Genomic DNA, 19,783 nt, shown 5'->3' on the forward strand with positions numbered 1-19,783 from the left:
ATGGTACTCTGTGATCTCAAATCTACTAATTGGTTTGTTAGAATTAGGGCCAGTTGCATCAACCACAGTTTAAACCAACGTCACGCAGCAGGAGTCTATGGAAATACCCATACCTAATACAAAAAAAATACGAAAGCTGAATTCGGTATCAGGCGGTATGGCAACCCACCCTTAAGTGTCCATGAGTTCCCTATGAATAGATTACAGCGATAAATATAAAGTAGTATTTAGGTACAGTCAGCCAAAAAAGTGGTTTACCACTTTTAGACCTTATGGTTTTAAATAGAGTCGAAAAGAAAAGTGGTAAACCATTTCCTGGGCTGACCGTACAAAAATTTTTTTAAACTTTTGTATTTATTCTTATAATACTATTACATAACGAAAATCTAGGTGATATGAAACAGAAGGTGTAGTTAGATATTTAGTGGATAGATGAACGCGTAACGAGGAGTTGATCCAATTTGTCGCCACCCGAGGCTCACCGTCGATTGCAGCTTCCACGAAATGATCCTCTCATTTTCCTCAAGGACGATCTTGCCACAGTATTTCAATTTTATTATATTTTTTACCAAGGACGGTACGGAGTCGGTATGGGAACGTTGGTGTAATAAGGTATTGTGTAAACCAATGTTGCAATATATCCCCAACCAAATGTATTCAGTGCTTGTCGGGAGCGCTCGCGGGGTTGTTGGAAATTCTATAAAGAGGCCCTTAAAATCTAAGTACATTAATATCGTATGCTTGGAATTATTTAGTAATTAAGTATGATTTTACAATACAATGCCGAAAACATGGGCAAAATAAAGGAACTGTTCCCATGGTTATCGGAGAAAAACAATTTTCTCCATTTGATATCAATTTTGAACGGTTACAGAGTGTTGCTCCGTGGAGTGTGGAGTCTGTAGTATATGCTACATTTACCTTGTGTTAATCCGCCACTGGTCTAATTTGGTATCGTTTTCAGTGATGGATTGGGGTGTGATTAGGGTTCCAAAAAAACGGTTTTTTTTTCTGGCTTAAAAAAAAACATGAAAAAAAACCGTGAAAAAAAAATTTTCGTTTTGGAGTATGTTTTTTTTTCTAAAGGACGAAATCTCAAAATTTTCAAAACTGTTAATACTTTTATACGGTTTTTTAGACTTTATGTTAACTATTAAACGAATTTAATTTAATAACTTCAATTTCTGGTTTTATAAAACTAACATTTACACAATCTATAGTTAGTAGTTGACGCTATTTACTGTTGGCAACACTACCGCCTCTCCACGCTCCACACTGCATCGGGGATTCCCTAATAAACGTTTGCATAATTTATAATTTGTGATTGTTATTGAAACGTTACAAATCACGAAAAACCGTTATTGTCGTATTATTTGTTCAACTGAAAAAATCTGTTTTTTTCTATTTGCAACCCTCGGTGTGATTCATGCATGTTCTTAGATAACTGGTAGGAATGCTGAAAACTCAGCAAGGGACGCTGTAAAAAAAATTGACAAACCAAAACTATTTTCAGTAATGGGTGTGGTAATAGCTTTGTGCAACTATGTTTTAATCGACGATTTTGTTTCAATATTTTAAATCTACATAATTATAAGTGCTATGTTGTTTTTAGTATTATTGAAGATCGATAATTATTGTAGTTGTAAGTAGTAGGCTAAGTAAGTATAAGTATTTCATTTTCCAATGAGGAAGTTATTGGCCAGCGTTTGTATTGAAATTCATAATAACTAGTTTTATGACACGTTCCTTGCAAAGCAAGTTATTTTAAATTTCCGCATACGTAGCATGCACCATGAGGACATGCATAACAAGAGGTTTAGAAACAAAACTTTCAAAATACAAATCTCAGATTTTTAGCACATAATTTGCAAGAGGGAACAATACCATAATACATATTTACTCTTATTTACTAAAAAAATACATAAAAGATGCCTAATGGTTCATTGCTTGTCTTTTTGACTAAAGGAGCCCTAACAGTAATAAGCCGGATAGTATTCCCTGTGCACAGCCCTGGCAATCCCGACACGTCACCCTCTAATCGTCCCATTTCCCCGCGGGTAAACGTTAATAACGCGCGAGTGCCGCGCCTGGCGTCTGCCGCGGCCGCGGAGCCGCGGAGCACGGTGCTCGCGCTCCGCTGACGGCTCGGCCACTACCGTAGTCGCACGAGGGCAGTCGCGCCGGTAGCACGCCGTCCGCGAGTCCGCTCCACGCAGCGTGTACGGTGACAGTGCCTCCGGTAGCTTTCTACACAACGGTACACGCGTAGGCCCGGCATGTTTGCGAATTCACGCTTTACCAAGTTTCCCGTAGCCTGACCCCAGCTGAAGGATTGCGAAACTGCACAAGTGAAGTTTATAAATACATTGGCATTAGTGCGAAGTGACGCTCGATCGAGATGAGCGCGTGCAGCAAGTTTGCAGACTTTTGGAGGAACACTTGTGGAGCAGGTGAGATGAGATGCCCGGGAGTTTCTCTCGTAAACGCTATGTACTCCTCGTCGCACGCCGCGGAAAGTAGCTGGTCACAGTTGCACTCATAATGTTAAAAGTAGCCCACGACCGTTACGAAGTTTAAGCCTAACGAACTTATCAGGCTTCTTAAACTGCCATTGTTTGGTAACACCAAATTTTAACGCGATCTCATAAATACTGCGTAACACTTGCGTGAATTCGGTAAAACCAACCCAAAACAAACAAATTAACAGTACTTTAAAAAACATTGAACTTCTTAAAATTATCAGCTTTCAACGAATGACATTTGGTTTTGACATTTGTCGCGGGTCATTCGTCTCATTGTTTGCGCCACTGACTGCTGTTTCATGACGTTTCACCTCAGCGCCAGCGATTTGTTTACGCTTTCTGTTTACAAGTTCATTTAACATTGGCGCCTGTTCGGAATTTTATAACTCAATTTAACCAAATCTTCCATAGTGCCGAAACTAAATAGGATAGGAATACGATTAGTATAGGTAGGTAATAATTATTTCAGCAAGTTATCTTTTTATAAATCACTTTTTTCAACCGCGTTAAATGGGTTGATTACCTTCACGTCCTTTACTGTCTAGTATGCGAGAATGTAAGAGCGAAATTCTTTGGGTACTTAATAAATGTTCGTACTAAGAGCTGAATAGTAAGTACTCTGCTAGTAACTGACTGGAACCTACATAACCAGGTATAGTGTGTGGCGTCACCCGTCAGACTATATTTATCATATAAACATTAACTCAATATGGTTGTTTATAAACATAAAGATGACTCCATGATAACGCCCCGTCTCTCGACAAATTGACATATAACAAATAGCTAAATGAAGGTTACTTGACAGACAAGTAAAAATCTATGACGCTTGATTACAAAGCTAATTAACAGAAAAAAGAAACACAAGATGGTCTGTGACAACTACTGGTATCTACTATGAGAAAAACTGTCATGTCAAGGCGATATCGTAATTACCCACAGCAGTATCAAGAGCCTTCATTCTCTGGTTTTATATAATTCTAATTCAATTTAATTATCCGTCGAGCTTGCTCTTAGGGCCTGGCCACATGGGCGCGTTGCGGCGACGCACCGCGAAAATTCTGCGTTGCGTTGCCGCGCCGCCAGTTTTTGCGGCAGGAAATCTGCGGCGCGGCACCGCGACGCAAGAACTTGCGGTGCGTCGACGCACCGCAAAAACTCGCGGCGCGGCACCGCAACGCAGAATTTTTGCGGCGCGTCGCCGCGCCGCCAAAACTGGCGGTGCGTTGCCGCGCCTCGATAACTATACACAGTGCAGAACTTCACGATCAGTCTTTATCCAGACATGGATCCCATTACGCGCATTCTGCTCTTGCTCGTATTACGGAGGTACTTAAAAAAAAGGAGACGAAAAGAAGATGCTGGGTCAACCCATATATATATAAAATGAATAATGACGGAACTCATTTTGAAAGGAAATATGCGGCATTAAAGACAAGTGAAGTGAAGTTCAAAGAATATTTCAGAATGACAATAGCAAGTTTCGAAGAACTGGTCTTTAAAATCTCACCTCGAATAAAAATACAATATATATTTAGAAAACCTGTCGGACCTCTGGAGATGCTGAGATTAACTAAATATGCCGAATACCGAATATTTACCGAATATTCGGCCCATCTCTAATGTGGACAAAGGACGAAAGGACAGCCTTATAGACAGCAGGCAGGCAATTATGGTCGCGCGATAAATGATAAAAATATCAGGCCGTCCCTATCGCACTATTTGTAAGTGCGATAGGGACTAGGGACGGCCCGATGTTTTATCATTTATCGCGCGACCATGATTGCCCTGCAACTTCTTATTGCTATCGGTGTCGAGTACTTATCCAAGTTAGGTATCTATTTTAAATATGACGGTATAATTGTGCGCAGTACAGTACCTACAAAAAAAACCGGCCAAGTGCGAGTCGGACTCGCGCACCGAGGGTTCCGTACAAACCTGCAAGGTTTACAAAGTTCGTTCATTACGACAATCGAGTCATAACTATGGTATTTTTATTGCAAAATGAAATTCATAACATTACAATGGGGAAAGATGGAGGAGCATAAATTTAAGAATATTTTGTAATGTAACTAAAAATTTAAGGTTTTCGGAATTTTTCCTTTATGTGTGCTATAAAACGTTGCTTCATGCCAAATTTCAAGATTCTAGGTCGACTGGAAGTACCCTTTAGGTTTTGATTCCCTTGCGAGTACTTGCGAGTTTCAAAATATGCAGCTTAAATTGCTGTTTCTTTTGATTGCGTTGACATAGAAGTTTGATTTTGTTACAGCTTAAAGGTATTATAGACCTGAGTATTTGGTATGAATTTCAATTTAATACCTCTACGCGTTTATGAGGAAATGGGTAGTAAGGTTAAAATTATTAAAAAAATATATTATGTGATGTAACTAAAAATTTATGGTTTTCGTAATTTTTCCTTTATCTATGCTATAAGACGTTGCTTCGTACCAAATTTCAAGATTCTGAGTTCACGGGAAGCACCCTGTAGGTTTTGATTCCCTTGCAAGTGTCGAAAATTTGCGGCATAAACGGCTGTATCTTTTGATTGCGTTGGCTTAGAAGTTTTATTTTTTCACAGCTTCAAGGGACAGTAGACCTGAGTAATTGATATAAATTTCAGCTTCATACCTCCACGCGTTCCTGAGAAAAAGGGTCTTGACAGACGGACGGACGGACGGACAGACGGACAACAAAGTGATCCTATAAGGGTTCCGTTTTTTCCTTTTGAGGTACGGAACCCTAAAAATGGTACAGAAATTAAAAATAATTACAGTAGGTACGCTGAACCAAAATAATATATTACTTACAATACTATATATCAGGCCTGTGTGGTGACGGGTTAAGAATTTCACCACCTCCTTTCTTCCCGTGGGTGTCGTAGAAGGCGACTATGGGATATGGGTTAAATTGTGGCGTAGGCGAGAGGCTGGCAACCTGTCACTGCAATGTCACAGTTTCGTTTTCTTTCAACCCCTTATTTGCCAAGAGTGGCACTGAAGCTTTAGTAGTTTCATGTGCTCTGCCTACCCCTTTATGGGATACAGGCGTGATTGTATGTATGTATGTACTATATATCATATCATTTTCCTCAGAGCATTTTTCCTGTCTTTGTGTATACTACCTACGGTTGGCAACCCTAGGCCGTTTTCACATTATCCGATCCGATATCGGATATAGGAAGGATGTAAAATGTAAGATTTATGCGCTTCCAGGTTTTTATTTATGTATTTAATAGATCATTATTACTTAAAAAAACGATATAAAACGCAAAAATTGCGGATTTAATGCAGATGGCACTCTCCTAGAACAGTTTTTGTCCGAGGCACCACCGAACTGCCGATATTGGCAGGACGCTTCCGACATTTTTGGCATGCCGGACCCCCCGCCAACTGTAGGCCGATAATATTTGTGTGTGTGCGTATATAATGTAGGTATACGTTTGTAGTAGTGTGAGTGACAAAAATGGCGTCTATTAAACAGCTGCTGTTAATGATGAATTTCTGTTGAAAACAAAAAGATTGTAATTCATCGGTCCGAATTGCGGATACTAATTTTTTCATCTTTTAGTAGATATAGTTAAATGTAAAATTATAAGTATTTATTTTACTTGCCGCTCTTGAGTATTTTTATGCTCGTTATTTTAATTTTACAATAAAATATAAAACTTTTTAAAAATATTTTTTGATACAAAATCATACTTCATTGATGTGGAACAATGCGTTTTATCGGACCGACATCCGACACTATCGGAAGCGTTTATCGGATGTAGGATGTCGGTCCGACACCCGATATCGGATCGGATAATGTGAAAACGGCCTACACCGCTCAATGTGGCATTTGCACGATACAGCAACGTGCCGCGGCGGCCGGCCGTGTCGCAGTTGTTAGCTAAGCTACCCTTGTGTGCGTGCGTGATGACACGATTCGCTGGTTGTTCTTTTAGGTATTTAAGTACTTTTAGGTGTTTAAGTACTTTTAGGTATTTAAGACGCTACAGGAGCGAAAATGGAAAGGAAAGGGAGCCCTTTCAATTTGGGAATTTTAGTTAAATATACTAGTGTTATTAACTAGATTTATCGAAAAAAATTGTCCATCCAGAACAACTCAGTTAAAAGATATTGCGAAAAATTCTTTAAAATCGAGGTTCCGCTCTCGACTGTTTCCTCCTTCAAAACTCCTGTAATGTATGGGATATCGGATGTAGGACCGATATCCCATACATTACATGCGCCATCTTGTATTTTTTCCATTGAAATCCTTATGACATCCGATATCGGATCGGATAATGTGAAAACTGCCTAACGGAATTTAATTACTAACAAAAATAATTGATTAGTCTATAATTTGGATGTTTAGATTATTGCAATACATTAAGACGCTACGGGAGCGAAAATGCTAAAATGGAAAGGAGTCCCCCTTTCAATTTGGGAATTTTAGTTAAATATACTAGTTTTATTAACTAGATTTATCAAAAAAAAAATTTCCATTAAGAACAACTCAGTTAAAAGATATTGCGAAAAAATCTTTGAAATCGAGGTTCCGCTCTCTTTTCCTCCTTCAAAACTTATTTAAACGGAACGAAATTTGAGAATCTGAATAATTTATTAAAATGAAATAATCTGTGTCGGACCGTTTAGATTTTTTGGACAATTGTTACCGATCTTGAGTATCCCTTTTTCGAGCCATATTGAAAAATGCCGTTTTTAGAAATTTTTGATTGGATCTAGCATCTTTTAAAATAAGAATAGCAAAAAATATCAAAACGGTCCGACTCAGAAAAAATAATAATAATCTGTGTCGAAAAAATCATTGCTCTATCTTCAAAAACCAAGGAGGAAATAGTCGAGAGCGTTTGTATGGAGAACTGACCTGTATCGTATCGTCTTAAGAAATCTGATTTCAAAGGTTTAGGTAGGAAATCTAATCATCAATATTATTGCAATGTAAAATTATTTTTTTCTATTTTCTCCGTGTTTTCTAACGCGCTTATTTTTAGGAAGCGGTTTTTTTTCATGGTTTGTTTAAGGTACACACCGACATGTTGTAAACATTTTTTAGTTTTTCGTAAGTTAGTCGTTAACGGTGGTCTACAGCTAAAATTGATCTACGACAGAAATGATCTGTACATATTAAAGTAAGTAGGGAAGAAAACCGCCATCTTGAAGTGTATTTGTGCATGCCACGTCTGGTCTGTCGCATGCATGGTGAGACGACTTGGACGCCTTTATGAGTGACTGCATGGCCGGAAAAATAACACCAGAGGGAGTTGCGGAAATCAAGGGGAGAGGGCTTTGCCCAGCAGTAGGGCACTATAACGGGCTAATTAAAAAAATCTGTACCAGTTTAATTTTAATCTATTTTTAAGAAAATTTCCTACTAAAATGTAGATTCTAGCGAAAAAACGTACCTAGGTTTTTCCAGTTGAACATTATTTTTAGCTGCAAACCACTATTTACGATTTAATCGATTTAAATAAAACTTGCCTACTAAATTATCCATTTGCATATTGATCGTAGTGAAAACACGTACGAAAACGACGTACGTTTTTCTGTTTTACTTTTTTAAAGGCACAGGTCACACGTTTTTCATTTATATCGTACCGTTTTGGTTTTTTGGCTAATTGTTACCAATCTTGAGTATAACTTTTTTTGCGCCATAATGAAAAAGGCAGTTTTTTAGGGTTCCGTACCTCAAAGAGGAAAAACGGAACCCTTATAGGATCACTCGTGTGTCTGTCTGTCCCTCTGTTACAGCCGATTTCTCCGAAACTACTGGACCGATTTACTTGAAATTTGGTACACATATGTAAACCTGTGGCCCAAAGACGGACATGTAATTTAATTAAATGAAATTTAATCATAGGGGTCACTTTTGGGGGGTAAACTTGAAAATTAAAAATCAAAGTTATTAAAACTATATTGTGTTATATATCAAATGAAAGAGCATTTTATGAGCATTTGAAATATATTTTTTTTTAATTTTTAATTTTGGTACTTTAGAAGTAATTTAAGAAAATAGACAAAAAATGACCATTCCCCCCCCTTATCTCCGAAACTACTTAGCGTAAAATTTTCAAAAAAATACACGAGATAGCCCTCTACCTGTAGATTACAGGAAAACCTATTAGAAATCTACAGTCAAGCGTAAGTCGGACTTACGAGAAAAAAACTCAAATTAAGATATTCACTCACTGACGCTGCAAGCAGTTACTAAACGTCTTAAAATTTTGTAAGCGTGATGGACAGGTAGAAAGAAATTCATTTCTGTCTTTTTCTTTTTAGAAATTGTTTAATTTTTTTTTTCATTTGCCAAAATGACTTAAGTTCCTACTAAAAAGGAGGCGCTTAAGACCGTTTGTAAGTGGACTGAGCAAAATTTTGTTCAAATCGGTCCAAAAAAAGGTCTCTGTTGACGAAAACATAGAATTTGTGGCAACGACAGCCCAAATCTGAAGTCCATTTTGCTCTATCTCTTATCGTTTCCGAGATATATACGTAAAGTCTTGAAAGTGCGAAAAGTTAACTTTGCCATCACAGTCGTTCAGGCGCTCATGAGTTCTTTGTATGGAAAAGTCGAAAACCGACTCGCACTTGACCAATGTTCATAGAACGTGTTGTGGTTTTTTACGCGGGTCCGCGACTGACGACGTTCGAATGTTTTGTTCGAAAATGTTTGAGGGTGGTTTCTTTGAAACGTCGCCGGTGGCGGGTGGTTCGACGGGCGAAGGTCACACGCCGCACGCGACGGTCTGTATTCGTTTTGTACAAAATAGCAACGGACGGCGGGTGGCGTCTTGATATGGAAAATGACTGACTTCACTAAAGATAATGATGAACTCATTGAGGTAATACTAGAGAGGACACTGCGAGCAAAACGTTTGCGCTACAAACATAAGTCCACTGGACTTATGTTTCTGCCTGCACACAAATAAAATGTAAAAATGCTTTTCTGCGCAACAAGATGCTGTTTAAGCCATACGAGAAAATCGAATAAAACTGACGTGGCACATTTCATCGGTTAGTATACACGCTATGTTAATCGATCTTTATTTAAGTAATTATTTCAATGAAGGGACGCGCTCCTCAAACGCGAAGCTATCGCTGCCATTTTGTTGAACGAAATCATAGATTAATCGCATCATAATCGCACAGACTTGACATGTAGGTAATGAAGTATAGTAATTGTGATTATATTCTGTTTGTAATATATAAAAGAGAAATGTTAAATTTATTTCACGTTATACTTATGAATACTACAGTTCTAACACGAGTTGTAATCGATATTTTCATACAATAATAACCTATGATTTTCTTCAAGGGCAATTAAAGTAGGTGATATGAAAAAAATCAATAATGTATTTTTGTTTCACTTAGTAGAACTTAAACATAGCACAATGTATGATAGTGCTAAAATTAAACTACTTACCCCCTTATTCATAAACGTTCACTAAAGTTATCAAACCGATAAAGTTCGTTTGTCCCTTTCTATCACACCAATACGCCGAAAAGGGACAAACGAACTTTATCGGCTTGATAACTTTAGTGTGCGTTTATGAATAAGGGGGTTAGTATTTTACAAAAAGTATAAAAAAGGTCTACACTAAGAGTGTCGCGTCTAGGTGGTCATTGGTCAAGTCTTACTCTATGACACGGTACCTCCCCACGCATGCGCCGCGCGCTGCCGGCCGGAGCACAGACTTTGTTTGGGGTGTAATTTCTAGTATTAATTCAATGGATGAATTGTACTTCTGTGAACTGTTTTCGATATACTTAATCGAATATATGATGTAAATTTTTCTATACTACAATGAAAGTGTTTGAGTACCAAGTTAAAAATTTTACTTTCTTTTTGCCGGTTTCATACAAAAATATCGTTTGACTGTCTCTTTTTTTGGGTAATATCAATATTTATATGGAAACGGATTAAGTCGCGTATAATCTTCTTCCTCTAAGAATTACAATGTAAGTATTTTTACATTCATTTTGATCAGAGCACAACACAACAGTTCAAAAATCAGTCTACCAGAGCTTCTGAGTTCCGTCGCCGACGACGGGTGACCAAGGGTCAGAAAACCCACGCACCCGCGACCGACAGCGTGTGGCACAGCGGCACATGCGGCTCACATCCAAACATTCCAAACGCCGCCGGGCGCGTGTGACGGGCCAGAGAAACCAGGGCCTTAGGGCTAGGTGATTATCGCCGCGCCGCAGAGGACGCGCTGAGGGGGGCGGTGCCTACAGCAGTTGTAGTTGTATGCATACCTAGCTCACGCACACAGACGCGTCCGCTGGCGCCGCCAGGGGCGGCTCACTCCGCTATCCTATCGCCGCGCTACAAGTATATCCTGGCGGCCGCGAGCTGTGGCCGCGAGTTCGCGGCCTACTCAGGGGTGGCGCACATTCTCACGGAATGCACGTTCGCACTTTCTATTGTTACTTTACGTCGCGAGGTTTTTTAAGCGATGTCCGCGGGTGGAATGGCTAATAATACTTAATTAAATAGACATATTGAATAAAATAAATACCAAAAGATATTCTTATACAGATCTACTACTGATTAAGTCCCACGGAAAAGTTCAATAAGGCTTGTGATGTTGGAACCTCGAACAAAAATATATAAATACAGCGTATATACCTAGAAAGTACTCAAGACTTGAATATAATAATATAACATTTAATGTGAGTATTAATTCGTTTGGATCCATTGGTAACCCTATCACCGGACGCCGCGCACGTGCGGCTCGTTTCTTTGTAAGAATGTTGTAGGTATTTAAAAAGGCGGCATTTCGGAAACATCAAAGCAGTGCGCCTTCTTTACTTGTGCTATTATATATTCTGTGGCGCCGCGCCGGTGTCCACGTGCGCTCTCTGCAGTGTGCGCTGCCGCTGCCACGAAACGTTTACCTACTCCGTGTAATACTGATAAAAGAAAGTATTGACAATTTGACATGAATTCACACGTTTCGGAAATGACTGTAGGTATTTTAAATATTTTAGCACAATATGTTTTTTGCCTCTTATTGCCTATTATACAATAATCTGGGCAACCGAGCTTCGCTCGGTTCTGTTTCGTATCTTGACATGTGTCGCCATCTAGTTCAAAAATGAATAGTACCTACATCGAGCGAAAGAATTCTCAGCCTTAACAACACAACTACTCCACACGAGATGGCGCGCATTTCGCCACAAAAACTCAAATAGTGTATTTTCTATTCGTTTTAGCCTTGACCTGTGTCGCCATCTAGTGTTTGCAATAAATAGTACTTACATCGACCGAAAGAATTCTGTCTTAACAGTACAACTACTGCACACGAGATGGCGCGCGAAGAAAAACGCATGAAAACTCGAAAATTCGCGTTTTCCGGGACCTAAGGATAAGTTAGACCGATTTTTCACCCCAAAAACCCCCACATAACAAATTTCTGCGAAATCGTTAGAGCGGTTTCCGAGATCGTCAGTGTAAATAAATAAATAAATAAATAAATATACAAGAATTGCTCGTTTAAAAGTATAAGATAAGATAGGTATACATACCTACTATGGCAACTCTATCACAGCGCAGAATATGCAGAAGCCACATGGTGGTCTGCGACAGAAACTCAATAGACATTTTCAGAGTTTTTAAAATAAGTACCTAAGTAGGTACGTGAAGTAACATGGTAAATTAAAAAAATATCATTAGATACTTATTGCGAAGGTGTAAACAATTTCCTTCGTTTTGCCACATATCAATAATTACCTATCTATATTAAATTCATTAATCCGTATACAACTATACATTACATTTTTACAGTACGGTAATACTCACCCCGTTATTCATAAACGTACACTAAGTTATCAAGCCGATAAAGTTCGGTTGTCCCTTTCCGACGTATTGGTGTGATAGAAAGGGATAAACGAACTTTATCGGCTGGATAACTTTAGTGTACGTTTATGAATAAAGGTGTTAAAATTTATAGCTACGAAATTTTACATAAAACACCTACTTTAAAATAAAATAAAAAATGTTGAATTTGGTTAACATTATAAAAGACCTCACGCAAGCTGTGCTAATTAGTTCGCGAATTCGTCGAGAGGTGGCGCTAAACACAATTATGCTCATTAGAGAACCTATACTTCTAGCCTAGCCCAGTCTTTAGACTTATGTGAGTAACGTAAAAGTACCTAATAGTTTTGTAGGTACGGAACCCTCGGTGGGCGAGTCCGACTCGCACTTGGCCGGTTTTTTGATTGACTCGAGCGTCTTTAAAAATAAAAATATCAAAACGTTCCAACACAGATAAGATTAATAATTAATAACAATCTGACTGGGAACAAATCAAATTATTTTATTGAATATTTTTTTGATTTGTTATTTAATAACCTAATAATAAAATTAAAATTTTGAAAAAACTCCCGACCGCGACATAGTGGACCGATTTTCATGAAACATGGCTAAGAACACTCCCGACTAACTCAGCTTTCAGACAAAAAAACTAAATTTAAATCGGTTCATCCGTTCGGGAACTACGATGCCACAGACACACACACACACACACACACAGACAGACAAACAGACAAATAGACAGACAGATACGTCAAACTTATAACACCCCTTCGTTTTTGCGTCGGGGGTTAAAAATAGTCTTTCGCTATATCGTAATGCTGCAAATGGATTCATATAGGAGGTGCAAGCACTAATTGTTGCCTTGGGCCTTGTCGTTTTTTCTTTCGTGTATGATGTCTATTTCAATTTATAGAATAATCTGTGTTGAAAAAATCAGTCTACCTTCAAAAACCAGGGAGCAAATAGTCGAGAGCGTTGGTATGGAAATTGAACCGTCCTGTATCGTCTTAAAAATATAATCGATTGTCGATTTAGCCCCGCTCCCCAGCTGCCAGCTTGCGGACCTGAGTTTAACTATGTTAAGAGAAGCATCTTAGCAGGTTGCCTCAAGGGCCTACTCCAAAATCCTGCCAGATTTCCGTCCATAGTCCATAATAGTGCGTAATTTTTTATTTTCACGAATTTATCGGATTCGGTTCGGACGTAGTTCGAAAGCGCTCTATTTTTAACGTAGGTACATATCGTCATATTCAGATAGAACGAATATTTTCTTTACCTATGTATTTACAAATTGTCAAATCTTTTGGGAATTACATAAAAGTCATAAAATTATTTATTTAATTAAATTTTGAAAAAACCCCCGACCCCGACATAGTGGACCGATTTTCATGAAACATTGCTAAGAACACTCCCGACTAACTCAGCTTTCAGACAAAAAAAATCAATCTAAATCGGTTCATCAGTTTGGGAGCTACGATGCCACAGACAGACACACACACAGACAGACAGACAGACAGACAGACAGACAGACAGACAGACAGACAGACAGACAAACAGACAGACAGACAGACAGACAGACAGACACGTCAAACTTATAACACCCCTTCGTTTTTTGCGTCGGGGATTAAAAATGTTATTATTTAAATCTACCCATCGATGTACCCATTGCGGAAATATAAATTAGAGAGGCACTCCATTGTCAATAAACCCTTAATTGCATGATTTTACTTTTTTTAACAATTTACAGATATATGACACCATGGTGGTATATATGCTGAGCACTGGAAAAAAAATGCAAAAAATCTATCACCATTTTTTTAATATGAAACAACGTAACTAAAAAAGATGATTTTTAATAGCATATTGAAAAATTCGAATATTGCGTGAAAAACTGTACTAAATCTACTATTGATTCAATTTTCGTGATGCTTGGAAAAAAATCCATCACCAAGTAAAGAAGGGTTAAATATAAACGACACGAAATTCGAACACAACAGTTCACAATTGCGAGCAGCGGCAACGCACCGCCAGTTTTGGCGGCGTGGCGACGCGCCGCAAAAATTCTGCGTTGCGGTGCCGCGCCGCGAGTTTTTGCGGTGCGTCGACGCACCGCGAGTTCTTGCGTCGCGGTGCCGCGCCGCAGATTTCCTGCCGCAAAAACTGGCGGCGCGGCAACGCAACGCAGAATTTTTGCGGTGCGTCGCCGCAACGCGCCCATGTGGCCAGGCCCTAACGCTAAGCAAAAGAAAGTGGGTATAATTTACGAACTAATACAATTTCAAATTCATAAAATTTCGATTCGAGAATTGAGCTCCGGTTCTACCAGTAGATAATAAACGCCTAGACAGGAATCACTGTTTACAATCGAAAGTGTCATTAAATAAGAGAAAGGTGCTAAACTATAGTCAAGTTTGTCTTCTAAAACAGCTATCAAATATCCAAGCGGCTTTAGTATTGTGCAAGGTCATCCATATGAATGAATAGATATTTATATCCTGCTGGAGTGGCGATAGCTCCACTCTCACTGTTGACGCGCAAACCAGATCTGCGAACAGAACGGCCCTGACTGGTTCCTGCACAATGAGATATTCAAGCCAGATATGAACGTGCGAAAATCCGAATGGCTGCAATGCAATACGTGAGCCGATCGCGTTGCCCAACGATCCCTTCATGTGATATCGAGGTGTTAACATATTTATTTGAAGTATAGGTCTATTCCCACCACAGTTATATTAAAATAAAATACAGGTACTAATCCATTATCATAAGAGCGGGCATTAAGCGGGAGCGGGCGGGTTTTTGTTTTGAATCGATTCCAATACGTCATTTGCTTACTCGAATAGATCCAAAGGACGAGTGATGATTGGAATGATATCATAATAAAGCCATTATTTTGTTAAGCGTCTCCTTATTTACAAACAAAACAAAGGTTTTTTTTTTCTTTTACCAATTACGCCGTGATGACTCACAGGTTCTCTTAACTTTAATTAAAGCACTCAGTGTTACTAGTTACGCAATGCACTTAAACTTGTAATAGCTAAGTCTGGTACATCTTCAGCTACTTGTCTAGATCTGGCATCGCATTACGCCTTAACACCCTTAATGCTACACCGATTCCAATGCAATCCGATAGGATTAATGTTTCCCACATTGACATTATGAAATGCAGCTAACAATGTATATAGGTAGTTAGAGGTTAGTCGTTCAGTAATGTTCATGGTCAATACTTCTAAAATTTTGGTTGAAATGCAAGCGAAATAATGAGATCTATGCTAATAAGATCTGGCTAACCTCCTCCATTTCCGCGTAGTGTTTCAAAGGCACGACCAGAAAATTGGACGGATTATTATTCGCTCCAGAGTCTATTTTAATTTTGTTCACGTCTCGCCTTAGTTATTATTCGAAGGTTCTTTTCGTTTGCCGCGACGAGCGCATGATACGCGTTGTGGTTTGTGGTCCGTCTATCCCAAGCACCGCTATAAACGGTTTAGATATAAACTGCATCTGGACAAAGCGCGAGCTATTACGGTTAAGACGGTAGTGAAACTCCTCAGCGCTTTACGACGAGCCAAACAAAAATTTAAAAACCGGCCAAGAGCGTGTCGGGCCACGCTCAGTGTAGGGTTCCGTAGTTTTCCGTATTTTTCTCAAAAACTACTGAACCTATCAAGTTCAAAACAATTTTCCTAGAAAGTCTTTATAAAGTTCTACTTTTGTGATTTTTTTTCATATTTTTTAAACATATGGTTCAAAAGTTAGAGGGGGGGGACGCACTTTTTTTTCCTTTAAGAGCGATTATTTCCGAAAATATTAATATTATCAAAAAACGATCTTAGTAAACCCTTATTCATTTTTAAATACCTATCCAACAATATATCACACGTTGGGGTTGGAATGAAAAAAAATATCAGCCTCCACTTTACATGTAGGGGGGGTACCCTAATAAAACATTTTTTTCCATTTTTTATTTTTGCACTTTGTTGGCGTGATTAATATACATATTGGTACCAAATTTCAGCTTTCTAGTGCTTATGGTTACTGAGATTATCCGCGGACGGACGGACGGACGGACGGACGGACGGACGGACGGACAGACAGACATGGCGAAACTATAAGGGTTCCTAGTTGACTACGAAACCCTAAAAACGTTGAGTTGTTATGTTGAAACAGTCACAATGTTGTGCGACCCTGTGAAGTGGAGCTCTTGAGCTTGAGGCTATCCTTTCCTTTTGAATATGTTTTCCTATGACAAACGTAACTAGGAAAACCTGAATAATTTTCCTAACGCTGTATCTTATGTGAAATGTTGTGAGTAGGAATGGGAAGTTACGTGAATAAAAAACATGATAAGTATAGTCAAGATACCTAATTACCTGTCTTAGTTATAGCGTGATAAAGAGATTAAATCTACTTTGCGTGATCTAGTCTCCTCACAATGTAAAAAGGTTATCACGCCATTAAAAATCATACAAAGTTATCACATACAGTTAATAGTACAACAAAAAATTGCGTGACCAGCACCTATCAACGTATGAATGTTGAATGTCGTTCATGAGTGACGTGATCTGCTTGATAAATCTGAATTAAGTGTTTTATTTTTCGCACACGATGCTGTTTTATTTGACCTGCGCCTCGCCGACTAAGTGAAAATACGCGTTTCAGAGTCCACTCTGAAAGTAGGTCGCGCATTAAATTTAAGGCCATTATTTCCCGAAGCTAATCTCCATGTAAGTGGTGGAGTGAAGGTACTATACTTACCTCATTAGTCATTATGCTCTGTTTACTAGTGGTGCGGTAACACTCGCACAGTATGGCCTGACGCCGCTGGACGTGCCCGGCATTCGTAGGTTCTCCTTCGCTATAACAATACTATACATACATATAAGCATGCATGACTATTAATTTGATTAGTATGACACCCTTTGTATCCTTGTCGGACATCATGGAAAAGGTAATCGAATAAATAGTCAGTCACTGTGCGCGTACGCATTGCAAAGAACGCTCGTTTTCGGCAAATATTTTCAAGGTGCTTCCAATGACGGATCCATGACCTTCTCGCTAAATTTACGAAGCGGTGGCTGATTACTTTTACACGTACAAACGCTCTTTTTATTTTACTTTAATCGCGCTGAATTATTATATACATCACTTGGGGTAAAGCAGTAGTGTTTATTATGAGAAAACTGCGTAGGATTCGGGAAAACCAAAATCTTTCGTAAATATTTTATTTGAAGTAGTACGTGCAAGCCGTACAGCCAAACTAACTCGCAAAGTTAATTTTGGTAGCAGTATAACTGAAGCAGTCACGTATTGTGTAAGTGTCTACGTAGCTCAATTTATTACAATGTAAGTAGAACCATAATTGCCTGATAACGTTCGCCCGTACGCCGGGGAATCCATGCAATCTTCGTTTAGTGCCAGTTTTGGGACATCCTCAATACTCAGGCCGATTCAAACCTTCACCGACATCAGAACGTTATCAGAAGGATGACATTCATTCATCATTCTTCTCGCTCGCGCCAACAGCGACGGATAAGTGCGAAAGAATTGCACGATCTCCAAATGACATCATTCAATGACCTAATGATATCAGCCTAAGTTAGAATTGTCCTGTTAGGCTCGTAAAACTCTAAATTAGTCTGTTGACAAGGTTTGGACACTACGCCTCTACATATAATGTTGATCGCGGGTACATTTAGAGGCAATGGCTTTAATTATTTTATAGTGTTTGTGCTTGATAACAGCCAATAAACTGTAATCCAAGAAATAAAACATTATGTATACCCAGTCACGAAAATACCTGTGACTCTTAAACATTTAAACACTTGGCAGTTAAGTATAGTTAAGCTGCTGTTGAAGTTAGTAAGCAATAAGTATGATTAGATGAAACCTAGGTTTACAATTTCCTTGGTTTTTCTTTTGAAAAGTCAGGAATCGAGATATACATTTAATATGATGCAAATATCTGCAAGATTAATATTTGTATTTCCATAACAAACTGGCTCTAAACGAGATTGTTTCCATTTGTAATTTAAACAAAAATGTATGTAAATATCATTAAAATATACATGCATGGGCATTTCTGTAATAAAAAGCGACATATAAAAACCAAGGTAACCCTTTAAACCCTTGTCTTTAGCTGACAATTATATTCAAAAACAAAAATTAAAACATCTATCTTGACTGAAATAAATCGTGGCAAAGGTTCCTTGCCCGTCGCAGTTATTATTTCTGATCGAGCAATCCGTCACGGTTGATCGGTTCGTTCGAAATCGTAACCGACATAATCCGTTCGTCTCGCTCGAAGACCGCGAAGGTAGCGACCAACGAGTTAATTACTATTATCGCTCGATGACGACGCCCGTAATGATGGCAGTGATTCAAACTAACTGTTTGAAACTGAATTAGACCGGCTAGGAGAGACTTCTTAATTTTCTTGCTAGACTTTGGAACACTCTGTTCTTAAACATGAGAACACACGCAAAGAAACGTCCGTGGTGGATTTAGGGTCGTCGTCATCGAAAACGATGAGGAGGACACGATATATATAATATTGGTAATTTGAATTTGGTATAGTATTTTTTAAGGCTTTAAAATGGGTTTTTGACGTTTTAGTCGTAAACGCATCTAAAAGTGAATAGCGAACTGTAACGGTTAAGAACCAAAAATCTTGGCAGAGGCACTCTAGAAGTTATTTTTAACCGACTTCAAAAAAGGAGGAGGTTCTCAATTCGACTGAATGTTTTTTTTTTTTTTTTGTTTTTTTTTTAGTATTAGGTCTGTTCCCAATAGAGATGGGCCGAATACGGACTTTGCCGAATACGAATATTCGGCCGAACATTCGGTTCAGCTGTTACCGAACCGAACATTCGGCCGAATATTCGGTTCCACTGTATTTAATACCTGGCTTAGAGTTAAAAACTTTTCAATGGTTGGTAATGGGTACTAACTAAGGCTCTTAATGTTCCTATAATTTAGTGCATAAGAACATTTAGATTTTTGTTTCTTAAGTTAAATTATTTTTACTTTTTTACATAATTGTTGAAGTATATATTTTAACGCATTTTTAACCCCCTTTGGTCCTTCGAATCCTGAAATAGGATGTTATTATCCCATGAATTACGAAACAACTTGTGCTATTTATTTACTTTGTTTATTTCGGTAAATATTCGGCAATGTAACCGAACTATTCGGCCGAATACGAACATTGAAAAACTTGCCGAATATGCCGAATACCGAATATTAACCGAATATTCGGCCCATCTCTAGTTCCCAAGTTCAATGCTCGGCACGTATACCAACGAGTTTTTCGGAACTTATGTGCAAAATGTCATTTGATATTTGCTAGTCGCTTTTCAGTGAAGGAAAATATCCTGAGGTAACCGGACTAATCACAATGGCCTAGACCCTTTGGGTTGGAAGGTCAGATGGCAGTC

The 19,783-nt window shown here is 38.6% G+C and overlaps 1 protein-coding gene across 5 annotated transcripts in view; it reads left to right on the forward strand.

Moving 5' to 3' along the window:
- Nucleotides 1-19,783, forward strand: part of LOC125230177 (extensin-like) — a 117,100-nt gene that overhangs the window by 38,933 nt on the left and 58,384 nt on the right. Inside the window, exon 1 of one of the 5 annotated variants that reach the window (XM_048135236.1) lies at nucleotides 2,157-2,450. The exons of the other annotated variants lie outside the window; for them this stretch is intronic. Within the exon in view, the coding sequence (XP_047991193.1) occupies nucleotides 2,399-2,450 (52 nt within the window). The 5' untranslated portion in view covers nucleotides 2,157-2,398. Of the gene's footprint in view, nucleotides 1-2,156; nucleotides 2,451-19,783 lie in introns of those variants that run through there. 5 annotated transcript variants of the gene reach the window in all.

Source organism: Leguminivora glycinivorella, chromosome 10 (assembly GCF_023078275.1).
Source record: "Leguminivora glycinivorella isolate SPB_JAAS2020 chromosome 10, LegGlyc_1.1, whole genome shotgun sequence".
Classification (NCBI taxonomy): Eukaryota; Metazoa; Arthropoda; class Insecta; order Lepidoptera; family Tortricidae; genus Leguminivora; species Leguminivora glycinivorella.